We start from the raw sequence: 14,259 nt of genomic DNA, 5'->3' as shown, positions 1-14,259 counted from the left end.
GAGCTTTCACACAGTCTGGAGTGGCTCACAACTGTGAGTGCCTACCTCAGGGCAGACTGTCAGAGGGCAGAGACCCCAAACTGGTGATGTGTTCTATAATTAGATTTCACCAAGCCAGTAACAAATGTGAACTCCTGGATCACTCTAAGACTTACCGTGGAGTCACAGACAGTCCTCTTAGCCTCTCCAGTCTATCTTGCCACCCAGACAAACTGGACTTTGTGATAAAAGGTCACTTAAACCAAAAATCAAATCAGATTTAAGTTTCTTTCGGTCCCAAGATACCAGTCACTTACCCCAAGACAATGCTGGCAGCCAATGTTGTCGTAAACTCACTAAAGGTTTATTAGCTAAGCAAAGGAAAGGAGAGTTATTGAGAAGTTAAAGGAGGTAAAATATATATACAGGTGAGTCTCAGTTTATAATTCCAAATAATAGCAGAGATGTAATAATCTGCCAGTTTCCCAAAACTGTCTCAGGAGTACCCAGAATAACTCTGGGGATGGGCTCTAATGTGGACTTTTCCTTTGCATGTGGAATGCACGTTGAGTCTCTGACCTCAGGTCATCACAATAGTCATTTGCTTTGGACTTAGCACCTTTTTTGATAAAGTCCTTCATTAGCATTCCCCAAGGCTTCTTTGATGTCTGAGTTATTTAGTTACAGGGGTATTTACAATGTGCATGTTTGGTATTACATTATGACGGCAACAGATAAGTGAAAACAACTCACGGAACATCCCATTAGTTTTATTGGAATGTCTGCGAGGGGAGGGCTCCTGCCTCATACTGGGAATGAGGGGCGATCAACAGGTTATCTCAAGTGCTTATATACAAATGCACAAAGCCTTGGAAACAAGCAGGGAGAACTGGAGGTCCTGGTGATGTCAAGGAACTATGACGTGATTGGAATAACAGAGACTTGGTGGGATAACTCACATGACTGGAGTACTGTTATGGATGGTTATAAACTGTTCAGGAAGCACAGGCAGGGCAGAAAAGGTGAGGGAGTAGCACTGTATGTAAGGGAGCAGTATGACTGCTCAGAGCTCCGGTACGAAACTGCAGAAAAACCTGAGTGTCTCTGGATTAAGTTTAGAAGTGCGTGCAACAAGAGTGATGTAGTGGTGGGAGTCTGCTATAGACCACCGGACCAGGGGGATGAGGTAGATGAGGCTTTCTTCCGGCAGCTCACGGAAGCTACTAGATCGCATGCCCTGATTCTCATGGGTGACTTTAATTTTCCTGATATCTGCTGGGAGAGCAATACAGCGGTGCAAAGACAATCCAGGAAGTTTTTGGAAAGCGTAGGGGACAATTTACTGGCGCAAGTGCTAGAGGAGCCAACTAGGGGGGGCGCTTTTCTTGACCTGCTGCTCACAAACCGGGTAGAATTAGTGGGGGAAGCAAAAGTGGATGGGAATCTGGGAGGCAGTGACCATGAGTTGGTTGAGTTCAGGATCCTGACGCAGGGAAGAAAGGTAAGCAGCAGGATACGGACCCTGGAGTTCAGAAAAGCAGACTTTGACTCCCTCAGGGAACTGATGGCCAGGATCCCCTGGGGGACTAACTTGAAGGGGAAAGGAGTCCAGGAGAGCTGGCTGTATTTCAAGGAATCCCTGTTGAGGTTACAGGGACAAACCATCCCGATGAGTCGAAAGAATAGTAAATATGGCAGGCGACCAGCTTGGCTTAATGGTGAAATCCTAGCGGATCTTAAACATAAAAAAGAAGCTTACAAGAAGTGTAAGGTTGGACATATGACCAGGGAAGAGTATAAAAATATTGCTCGGGCATGTAGGAATGATATCAGGAGGGCCAAATCGCACCTGGAGCTGCAGCTAGCCAGAGATGTCAAGAGTAACAAGAAGGGTTTCTTCAGGTATGTTGGCAACAAGAAGAAAGCCAAGGAAAGTGTGGGCCCCTTACTGAATGAGGGAGGTAACCTAGTGACAGAGGATGTGGAAAAAGCTAATGTACTCAATGCTTTTTTTGCCTCTGTTTTCACTAACAAGGTCAGCTCCCAGACTGCTGCGCTGGGCATCACAAAATGGGGAAGAGATGGCCAGCCCTCTGTGGAGATAAAGGTAGTTAGGGACTATTTAGAAAAGTTGGACGTGCACAAGTCCATGGGGCCGGACGAGTTGCATCCGAGAGTGCTGAAGGAATTGGCGGCTGTGATTGCAGAGCCATTGGCCATTATCTTTGAAAACTCGTGGCGAACCGGGGAAGTCCCGGATGACTGGAAAAAGGCTAATGTAGTGCCAATCTTTAAAAAAGGGAAGAAGGAGGATCCTGGGAACTACAGGCCAGTCAGCCTCACCTCAGTCCCTGGAAAAATCATGGAGCAGGTCCTCAAAGAATCAATCCTGAAGCACTTGCATGAGAGGAAAGTGATCAGGAACAGCCAGCATGGATTCAGCAAGGGAAGGTCATGCCTGACTAATCTAATCGCCTTTTATGATGAGATTACTGGTTCTGTGGATGAAGGGAAAGCAGTGGATGTATTGTTTCTTGACTTTTGCAAAGCTTTTGACACGGTCTCCCACAGTATTCTTGTCAGCAAGTTAAGGAAGTATGGGCTGGATGAATGCACTATAAGGTGGGTAGAAAGCTGGCTAGATTGTCGGGCTCAACGGGTAGTGATCAATGGCTCCATGTCTAGTTGGCAGCCGGTATCAAGTGGAGTGCCCCAAGGGTCGGTCCTGGGGCCGGTTTTGTTCAATATCTTCATAAATGATCTGGAGGATGGTGTAGATTGCACTCTCAGCAAATTTGCGGATGATACTAAACTGGGAGGAGTGGTAGATACGCTGGAGGGGAGGGATAGGATACAGAAGGACCTAGACAAATTGGAGGATTGGGCCAAAAGAAATCTGATGAGGTTCAATAAGGATAAGTGCAGGGTCCTGCACTTAGGACGGAAGAACCCAATGCACAGCTACAGACTAGGGACCGAATGGCTAGGCAGCAGTTCTGCGGAAAAGGACCTAGGGGTGACAGTGGACGAGAAGCTGGATATGAGTCAGCAGTGTGCCCTTGTTGCCAAAAAGGCCAATGGCATTTTGGGATGTATAAGTAGGGGCATAGCGAGCAGATCTAGGGACGTGATCGTTCCCCTCTATTCGACATTGGTGAGGCCTCATCTGGAGTACCGTGTCCAGTTTTGGGCCCCACACTACAAGAAGGATGTGGATAAATTGGAGAGAGTCCAGCGAAGGGCAACAAAAATGATTAGGGGTCTGGAACACATGACTTATGAGGAGAGGCTGAGGGAGCTGGGATTGTTTAGCCTGCAGAAGAGAAGAATGAGGGGGGATTTGATAGCTGCTTTCGACTACCTGAAAGGGGGTTCCAAAGAGGATGGCTCTAGACTGTTCTCAATGGTAGCAGATGACAGAACGAGGAGTAATGGTCTCAAGTTGCAGTGGGGGAGGTTTAGATTGGATATTAGGAAAAACTTTTTCACTAAGAGGGTGGTGAAATACTGGAATGCATTACCTAGGGAGGTGGTAGAATCTCCTTCCTTAGAGGTTTTTAAGGTCAGGCTTGACAAAGCCCTGGCTGGGATGATTTAACTGGGAATTGGTCCTGCTTCGAGCAGGGGGTTGGACTAGATGACCTTCTGGGGTCCCTTCCAACCCTGATATTCTATGATTCTATGATTCTATGATTATTAAGTTTAAACACGCAAAACACTAATTGCTTTGATCTATACTTATACACAAGGGAATTGACCTGAGTACACTCTGACATGACCTGGTCACCCAGCTTCACAGGAGCCATAAAATGTATTGTAATCAATAGCTCACAAAGCTTCCAATTTTCTTCTTACTGTAAGATTTTTAAAATGCAAAATGTTTTGTTAATGAACTATGCTACAAGAACACTGTTCTGGAATATATTGGATGCAAGCCAACTATTTTACAGTCAGCAATAGAGGTCATAGCTAAGCATAAAATATAAGTGTTTTCCCCCCACTCTATGGAGAAGTGGACCACAGGGTCACATGAAGAAAGTGGAGCTTCATGTGGTTTCTGTGAGCTGCTTCTTCAAAGGCTGCCAATGGACTCTCCTATGCTGCTATCTCTTTCCCAGTTGCTTTGCAGCTCTTGAATGTAAGTTCAGTCACAGAAGTCCTAGAATAGCTGGAAGGGAAAATAGAAAATTACAATCCACTAGCAGCCCTAAGAAAATCAAGCTAAAGAGATCATAGGAACCTGTACAAACTAAATGTTTTTAGTGGCACCTCTGCCGAGACCTAAACCCATGTTTTCTTGTCCAGATTCCTAAATCACATTTCATTAAAATCTTATAGAGTTGTTTCTTCCGGTTGTTCTGCATGTTGGTTTTTATTTTTATTTATTGATTTAATTTTATTGTTTTGCAATCTAATTACATTCTCCATGATGGAATTCTGCTGGGGTCAGAAGTGATTATTCATCAGGAGGGAATCAGAAAAAGGGAAAACGATAAACGTGTAGGTTTAAAGTGTATCAGATTGCATCCCCCTTAGTAGGTATGTGCATACATATGTATTAAATCCTGCAGCTGGCCAGAGAGTCATTTCTCACCCCATGTTGCTTATGAGTTCAGAAAGGGGAGCTCTTGAATACATGGAAAGAAAAGTGGATAGTCCTGTCTGCCACTACAGTGGCTATATCCTAGAGATGCCATGGCCTTTGTCCAATATCCATTGCTTCTGACCCTCCCTTTGTTATTCAGAGAACTGACTCCTCATCAAGGCCCAGCACATTGCCATCTCCTCTTCACATTACCTCTAATTTGATGGGAGGCATCATGGGCATCAATGAAGCGGGAGACATCCTGGCTCTGCTACTTGTCTGCTGTGCAGCCTCAAACGAGTCCCTCTAATTCTCTGTTTCCTCCTCTGTAAAAGGGAGATAATGATATTTACCTTCCTTGGTGATCTATGGATGAAAAGTGCTATTTAAGGGCTGAATATTATTAAATTCCAGCTGTCAATCACTCTGCGCAGCAAGTCGAGGAAATGAAAATGGATCGGTGGCAGTGGGAGCCTGGCAAAGCTTTTCTGAGCTGAGTGCATCTCTCACAGCACATACGAGGCCATGGGCCATTACAGTCAGAGATCTGACTCTCACTCCATTCTACTTTACATTTTGTAGGCATTTATTTTCAATTATGTCTTTCAAAAATGCCAGCTGATGTCCTGTTCATGCTAATGAACCCTGTTTTTTCATTAACAGTAAAGCTGTATTAGAAGTGCCATTGGTAGGTAAACAATTTTCTTCTTCCAGATCACACGTTTTCTGTGGTTCTTGTTAATTCCTGGGCTCCCTTTAAAACAGAGCAGGCTAGGCTTGAGCTTAACATAAATAAAATGTCAAGCATAGAATATAACCTGTCCTTGCAAGGGGCCACTCCTATAAGAGTGGGAGTATTCAGTTTCTATTCAGGTCAATGGTAGTTAAGAGCTTTCTCAACACCTTGCAGGATCTAGCTCTCTATTCCCTATTCCACTTATAGGAATATGTTACGGGTGGGGGCAGATAGTAATAAGAAAACTACTAAGCCTTAAACGCAGAGCACATTTGAAGCCTGAGGTTTACTGATGAACACCAGTCTTATCTTCCTAGTGTTAGTAAAGACACTAAAACAATAAAGAGCAAGATTTATTTTTAACTCAGCTTGACTAATCAGTCTGTTGCAAAGGCTAAAGGTGATAGTTTAGACAGAGAAATATTAATCAGTCAACTATTTATAGGCCATCTGATTTTTTTTTTTTTTGGTAGTTTCTACCAGAAAACTGAGCCGCCAGCTCTCAGCAATGAAAATTTTCAGTCAGCTTTGGGTCTACCGAAGGTTCCTACTGATTCTCTTCACTCCACTGCTTTTACTTCCATTACCACTCATCATTCGAACCAAAGTAAGTGAACTGATGCTATAGGCAATTATTATATACTGTATGTCTGTGTGAGTTTCCCACATCCTTTCAGAATGGCCAGATTCTCAAATATGCTTGCATCAGGGATTATTTTCTTCACATTGCAGTGTTTTTACAGAAATATATAAAACAGAACAAGTTTAATGTAAAAAGCAAAGTGAAAATTATTTCTGAAACCGTTTATATCTATTTTCTCTGCTTAAGCTGAGCTGGCTAAGAGATTTCTCACTAACATTGGGAACTGGACATCCAAATCACATTGCCTGTTCGGAAAATTCCACCCTGTTTGGTTTGTTTTAATTTTGGACACAATGAAGTTGCCCAATCTATTTGCAATATATTATACAATATAGATGAACTAAAAAGAGGGAAACATGGGGTTTTGCCCTTTATTTTGTTTCTTCCTGATGTATAAAGAAGATCTCTGTGTTTCATTTTTTAAAAAGGAAAGTTCTGCTTCTTCTTTACCTTAGAAATATCAGAAGTATCAATTTTCTTGTCTAACCTGGAGGTCTCTTTTGAAGACTGGAGAACTGGAGTAGGAGCTGTTGCATTCCTTATTTGAATAGGATGGACTGGTGAAAAAATGTTTCACAGGCCTGTCCCAAAATGTTAAGTACAGATCTGAGCTATTCCACAAAATCTGCAGCAGACCATGCTCATCAGTCCCTCCTTACTGCACTCATAGGCCTGCCCCTAAGCCCATGTTCCTGGAGCCCAATGAAGAGGTTTGCTACAGAGCAAGTGCCCCTGCTCCACTTGACAGGTTTCACTGGCTCATATGTGTAGAAAGAAGAAAAGGGAAGAATTTGGTCTTAGACCTAGGCAGGCTGGACATGTCTTCCTATAAAAGTGGAATTCCTTATGTTTGTCCATTACTGTAGTTACCTTTAACCTTTAACTTTTCCCTTCAACTGGTATCTTTTCCCCTGTTCTGCACTTGTTCTCAAGTGTGTCTGCCTGAATCTTTCAGATAAAATTTGCAGCAAGTATTTTTAAAGGGAAAAAATGCTTTGTATGATCTAACAGCAAAAGCCAAATTTACATTTAAGAAAATGTCTAATTGTTGCACATAAGATCAGTGCTTTAGATTACAGTCCTTGCATTTACTGAGCATCTAGGACACAACTGAATTTGTCCCTGGCCATTCTTGTGTAATCAAGACATTTGTTAGAAGTCAAAAATAATGTCAATAAAAAGATTTTTCCCTGAGCAGTAAAGTGATCTGAATTTTATGGGTATGCTAAATGTATTTTTAATCAGTCCATCTATCACTAATCAAAGCAGGAATGTATTGATTTGAATTGTTTCTTGTTCTCCATCAAAGGAAGGAAAGTATGTCTTTCAAGGTTAAAAATGTATAAACTGAGACACTGCTTTTAAAATGAAAGAGATAGCAATAGATAAATGGGGCCAACTTCTCTGCTGATATAAACTGGCACAGATCCAATTACTTCTCTGCTGGTGCAAGTGAGTGCTGCTCCATTGAATTTGGCCCATGGCCCAAACCACTGGATCCAATTCAAACCAATGGAAATGCCAGTGGAACAACACTGGGTTAAATTAAGAATCTGAGTTTGAATATGTCAGTATTAAAAGTGAGATCATGGCTGGCCCTGTGCAAAGGCACGAGTGTAAAAGGGGGCACCAAACCTTCTGTGCTTGTGCACACTTGCCCAGAGGCCAGTGGCAATGTGTCTGGGGAATGCAGAGAGTGCAGGTGGGTAGCACGGCCAGCCAGAGGCACTGGAACTAGGGGTGCTGAAGATGCGGCAGCAGCCGAATGCATGGCTTCCTTCACATACAGGGTTTACAGTTTTGTTCAATGGCTTTTAGCATCCCCATTATAAAAAATCCTCCAGTGTCTCCACTGCCAGCAGTATTGCTATGCAAGAGGGATGAGGAGGGGGCAGGAGTGTCCAAAGTCCATATTCTCTCCCCACCACCCAGCTGAGCTGGCCAGTTGCTGTCGGGACTTAAAGCGTCTAATGGTGGTTGAAATGATAGCAATGTGCTAGCAACCACTTTTAAAGTTTTTTAAAAACCCACCTCACTGTATTTCAGCTAATCTTAACTGCAAGAGCTGAGATCTATATTAAAGAAAACATCTAATTGTTGTGTCATCACTGCTGATGCTAATGGGCATCCTTCCTGACAGGCTGTTTTAGGAAGCCAAAGTTTGCCTGGACATGCACACTCAGCCAGCTTTCCTTCTCTGACATAGGGCTCAATGTTAGGAATGGAGCACACTGGTAGGGCAATGTGCTGCTGCCCGTGCTGTACCTGTTTGGTGGGTCAAAAGTAGGGCTTCAAGCAACAGGACTGACAATCCAGGACACTTTTATTTTTAATGACAGGTTTCAGAGTAACAGCCATGTTAGTCTGTATCCACAAAAAGAACAGGAGTACTTGTGGCACCTTAGAGACAAACAAATTTATTAGAGCATAAGCTTTCGTGGGCTACAGCCCACTTCATCGGATTCATAGATTGGAACATATAGTAAGAAGATAGATAGATATAGATATAGATGATCTATATACATAGAAGTTGGAAGTTGCCATACAAACTGTGAGAGGCTAATTAGTTAAGATAAGCTATTATCAGCAGGAGAAAAAAACTTTTGTAGTGATAATCAAGATGGCCCTTTAGACAGTTGACAAGAAGGTGTGAGGATACTTAATTTAAGGAAATAGATTCAATCTGTGTAATGACCCAGCCACTCCCAGTCTCTATTCAAATCCAAGTTAATGGTTATCTAGTTTGCATATTAATTCAAGCTCAGCAGTTTCTCGTTGGAGTCTGTTTTTGAAGCTTTTCTGTTGCAAAATTGCCACCCTTAAATCTTTCACTGAGAGGCCAGAGAGGTTGAAGCGTTCTCCTACAGATTTTTGAATGTTATGATTCCTGATGTCAGATTTGTGTCCATTTATTCTTTTGCATAGAGACTGTCCGGTTTGGCCAATGAATATGGCAGAGGGACATTGCTGGCACATGATGGCAAATATCACATTGGTAGATGTGCAGGTGAACGAGCCCATGATGCCGTGGCTAATGTGATTAGGTCCTATGATGGTCCTGCTTTGAGCAGGGGGTTGGACTAGATGGCCTCCTGAGGTCCCTTCCAACCCTGATATTCTATGATTCTATGGTGTCACTTGAATAAATATGTGGGCAGAGTTGGCATCGGGCTTTGTTGCAAGGATAGGTTCCTGGGTTAGTGTTTTTGTTGTGTGGTGTGTGGTTGCTGGAGAATATTTGCTTCAGGCTGTCTGTGTTACGAATTATACCTGATAGGACACGCACACAACAGCTGCGAATTACACCTGGTAGGACACGCACACAAATGCTATGAATTACACCTGGTAGGACATGCACACAAATGCTACGAATTATACCTGATAGGTCACGCATAGTTCGAATCTAGGCTGAGGCACATAAACAAAGTCCACAACTGCAGAGTTCCCAAAAAACACCAAGTTTATTATGCTCGAGCATGGTGACCCCCTGCTAGCCAGGAGGGGACCCCGAATACAGATTATACAAAGGTTATATACCTTTTAGCAAAGCATGTTGCCCTCGTGCATCGGAAACCTTAGCCAATAAACAAACCCTTTTCTTATCTACCACCTATCCCTGCTTGGTGCATTCCTCGTGCTAAACTAGTATGTTAATTACACAGCATGGTCCTAAAGCGATGCATCAGTAACTTTTATTATCATATCAAAGGCCAGGAGACAGGGAGTTAGGGACAGACAAAGAACAGATACCAGGAGTCAAGGCAGGCTGGAGACAAGGAGGAGGATTTTCACAGGAATGCAGTATCTAAAGAACACTCCTCCTGGAGCATGATGTGTTTGCTTTTAGACAATGGCCCCAAACCAAAATGGAGTCACATGTGCTAACTTTTCCTTAACATCTGTAAGCGAAGACTGGTCTGTCTCCCAAGATTTGTGAGAGTGAGGGCTCATTTTTCAGGATAGGCTGTAAATCTTTGATGATGTGCTGGAGAGGTTTAAATTGGGGGCTGAAGGTGACATCTAATGGCGTTCTGTTATTTTCTTTGTTGGGCCTGCCCTGTAGTAGGTGACTTCTGGGTACTCTTCTGGCTCTGTCAATCTGTTTCTTCACTTCAGCAGATGGGTATTGTAGTTTTAAAAGTGCTTGATAGAGATCTTGTAGGTGTTTGTCTCTGTCTGAGGGGTTGGAGCAAATGCGGTTGTATCTTTGAGCTTGGCTGTAAACAATGGATCGTGTGGTGTGTCCTGGATGGAAGCTGGAGGCATGTAGGTAAGTATAGCGGTCAGTAGGTTTCCAGTATAGGGTGGTGTTTATGTGACCATCGCTTATTACCACAGAAGTGTCCAAGAAATGGACCGCTTGTGTGGATTGGTCTAGGCTGAGGTTGACGGTGGGATGGAAATCGTTGAAATCATGGTGGAATTCCTCAAGGGCTTCTTTTCCATGGGTCCAGATGATGAAGATGTCATCAGTGTAGTGCAAGTAGAGTAGGGACATTAGGGGATGAGAGCTGAGGAAGCGTTTTTCTAAGTCAGCCATAAAAATGTTAGCATACTGTGGGGCCATGCAGGTACCCATAGCAATGCCGCTGACTTGAAGGTATACATTGTCCCCAAATGTGAAATAGTTGTGGGTGAGGACAAAGTCACAAAGGTCAGCCACCAGGTTTGCCGTGACATTATCAGGGATACTGTTCCTGATAGCTTGTAGTCCATCTTTGTGTGGAATGTTGGTGTAGAGGGCTTCTACAGGATGGTGTTTTCACAACTAAAACCTCTCCAGCGCGTCATCAAAGATTTACAACCTATCCTGAAAAATGATCCCTCACTCTCACAGATCTTTGGTACTGGTGCAACCGCTGCTGGAATACTGTGTCCAATTCTGGTGCTCACAATTCAAGAATGATGTTGATAAGCTGGAGAGGGTTTAGAGAAGAGCCAGGAGAATGATTAAAGGATTAGAAAACATGCCTTATTAGATAGACTCAAGGAGTTCAGTCTATACAGTGTAACAAAGAGAGAGCTGAGACGTAACTTGATTAGAGTCTATAAGTACCTGCATGGGGAATAAATATTTAATAATGGGCTCTTCAATCTAGCAGAGAAAGTTATGACACGATCCAATGGCTGGAAGTTAAAACTAGACAAATTCAGATGAGAAATAAGGTATAAATTTTTAACTGTGAAAGTAATTAATCATTGGAACAATTTACCAAGGGTCATGGTGGATCCTTCATCACTGGCCCTTTTTAAATCAGGACTGGATGTTTTCCTAAAAAAATATGCTCCAGGAATTTTCTGGGGGAAGTGCTATGGCTCATGCTAAACAGGAGGTCAGACTAGATAATGTGACAGGGTCGAACGGGATGGCTACAGGTGAGTAATAGAAGGTGGATATGTTAGCCCCAGGTTAAGTAGGTCCCTTTTCCCTGGGTAAGGTAACAGGGAAGGGTCCAGAACAATCAGGAACCTTCTGGAGACAATTAAGGCAGGCTAATCAGGGCATCTGGGTTTAAAAAGGAGCTCACTTCAGTTTGTAGTGCGCGTGTAAGGAGTGGGGAGCAAGAGGCGCAAGGAGCTGAGAGTGAGAATGCATAATGTTGGAGGACTGAGGAGTACAAGCATTATCAGACACCAGGAGGAAGGTCCTATGGTGAGGATAAAGAATGTTTTGGGAGGAAGCCATGGGGAAGTAGCCCAGGGAGTTGTAGCTGTCGCACAACTGTTCCAGGAGGCACTCTAGACAGCTGCATTCCACAGGGCCCTGGGCTGGAACCCGGAGTAGAGGGCAGGCCCAGGTTCCCCCCAAACCTCCCAACTCCTGGTCAGACACAGGAGGAGTTGACCTGGACTGTGGGTTCACGAAAATGGCCAAACTGAGGGCTGCCGTGGCGAGCAAATCCGCCAATAAGTGCAAGACCCACCAAGGTAGAGGAGGAACTTTGTCACAATAATAATTTCTGGCCTTGGAATTTATGAATCTATGAAGTCTCAACTCTGAAGTCTCATAATAAGTGTTAATATTGGTAATGCTTGCACCGCTGATCGTTTTAGCAGAATAATCCAGGTGGTCCCTCTGTATTGTTGTTGGATGAAGTAAGGTGTAGTTTTGTAGGGGTGGCAAATGAAGAATTCAACCCTGCATCCACTCCCAAATTTAGGCCCCTATTCAGCAAAGTACTTATGAGTGTGCTGAACTTCGTGAGTAGGCTCATTGATTGCAATGAGTTAATTTAAGCATGCGCTCAATTATCTTACTGAATCAGGATTTTAAAGAGCAGATGCACCCGCTCACCAGTATCAAAGGCTTCAGTTCCTTTGTAGCTACAAAAACAAAACCTTCCCACATCTCCCTGAGTGTCAGAAGCCTCAGCAATCACCTCTCCTGGTGTCAAAACCCCTAGATTCCAAGCAGCACTTTTGATAATGTTGTCATGCATTTTTTCAATAAAAAAATCTGTAGGATGTAGATAGATGCCTAGGATTACCTTCAGCCAATTATTATTACCCCATAGTGTTTGGCATAACTTTACAGGATGTTAATTTCTTGATATTTCTCTTTCTGCCTGCTAATAGACTAAAAAGCAAACTATTCTTGTGTGTAAGACTGAAGTTCAGAGCAAATGCTAAATCACTTCCCTTGTTGAACATATGAGAATTTTAGGACAAAATCCTGTCCTTATCTGAGGGAGCTGAGGTGAGGAAGCAGAGCAGTATTGATCATAATACATCCAATACAAAAGCTACCCTGCAGTTGCCAGGCAGGTTGGCTCAATGGGGACTATCATTTGCCTCCTTTTGCTGCTGCCGTCATTGTCCTCTAGGCACCATGGCCTACCTCTGCTTGTCTAACTCAAAGTGAGTTCTCTGGAACGTCGCTTCACTGGTACTACTTATGTAAGGGGAGTTAGCCCTATGTGTTTGAGCTGTTATGCTTTCTGTTCACTTGTCTGAACTATGCTGTAAGCTCTTCAAGGAAGGGACTGTGTCTTCACTACATTGATGTAGCACATGTACATTTCTGGCACTAGTACGAATAATAATAATAATAGTAATAAAAGAAGAATGTGTTGCAATATCTGCAAGTACTTTTGCATGGTGTAAAGAAGCCTGACCTAGTCTTGTATCCAAGTGTCGGGCCAAGTCTAGACCAGGGTATGTAGACTCTGAGTCTGATTCTCATTTACAATAAGGCCCCTTTACACCACTCCGACTGTGTAAATAGAATATAAAGTGGGGAGTAAAATATAATGATTCAAAATATTTGTATAGCAGTGAGTGGCAGATCTTACGACAGTCCTGGCTTTTGCGGGACTATCCCACTTTGACCCCCACCCCCAGACTCTCTGTCCTGGCTGAAGTGAAACATTCCTATATTCAGAATCACCTGAGATTGGGGCGGAAGGAGGAAATGGGGCAATTTGCTCTGGGACCCACTGTGACATTCTATACCTTGGGGGATAAGGGGGATCCTGGAACCCCCTTATTCCTCTTTTTTATATAATTGTGATCTTACACATAAAGCATGCCTTGTAAGGTATCAGGTTATGATCTGAGGTTATGATCTGCTGAAAGTCATTTCTCTATTCATATATGTGTATCATGAATACATATGAAGTTATGAGAAATGTGTTGTATGGTGGTCTCTAAAACATGCTGTAAGTTCGGGAATCAGCCAGATATTAGATCCCCAAAGGCAACAGCAAGGAAAGTAGCTAACACCCAGGTGCAGCGTCAATCAACCCACCAACAGCCATTGTCTTGCAAGGGAGCTACAATGCAATGACTCACCTGCATAAGGCCACACCAGGGGAATTGCTCAACCTTGCCTGGAGACTCAGCAATGCCCACCAGACATGCCTGGACTTGTGATCTATAAGCACATGGGACTGAGTATATAAAAGAGACACAGTGGTCACATGCTGGGCCTTTCTCCATCACCCACCTACGTTGCAAGCAACAAGGACACTCTGAAGGCTCCAACTGAGGGGACTGGCCCAGATTGCAAGGGTGAAATCTGTATATTAAGGACTGCAATATCCAGTGGGGTGAGAAAAACTGCTTAGTCTAGTTGTTACTCAGCCTAATAGGTTTGAGAGTTTAGACTGTGTGATTATATTTTATTTCTTTTGTTAACTGACTCTGACTTTTTGCCTATCACTTAATATCACTTAAAATCTATGTTTTATAGTCAATAAACTTCTTTAGCTTTTTATCTTTACCTGTGAGTTTGTCTGAAGTGTGTGGCAAATCGGCTCAGGTTTTGCAAAGGCTGGTGTATATCCACTTTCCATTGATGAAGTGGTAAACCAATTG

The 14,259-nt window shown here is 43.2% G+C and overlaps 1 protein-coding gene across 1 annotated transcript in view; it reads left to right on the top strand.

Moving 5' to 3' along the window:
• The window catches only part of SLC13A1 (solute carrier family 13 member 1), a 91,704-nt gene that overhangs the window by 17,610 nt on the left and 59,835 nt on the right, over positions 1–14,259 (top strand). The window contains exon 2 of the mRNA XM_073341450.2: positions 5,774–5,907. Coding sequence (XP_073197551.2) covers positions 5,774–5,907 — 134 coding nt within the window. The remainder of the gene's footprint in view (positions 1–5,773; positions 5,908–14,259) is intronic.

This window comes from Lepidochelys kempii, chromosome 1 (genome assembly GCF_965140285.1).
Source record: "Lepidochelys kempii isolate rLepKem1 chromosome 1, rLepKem1.hap1, whole genome shotgun sequence".
Taxonomy (NCBI): Eukaryota; Metazoa; Chordata; order Testudines; family Cheloniidae; genus Lepidochelys; species Lepidochelys kempii.
Note: the sequence above shows the minus strand (reverse complement) of the source record. Positions and strands in the feature narration are given on the sequence as shown.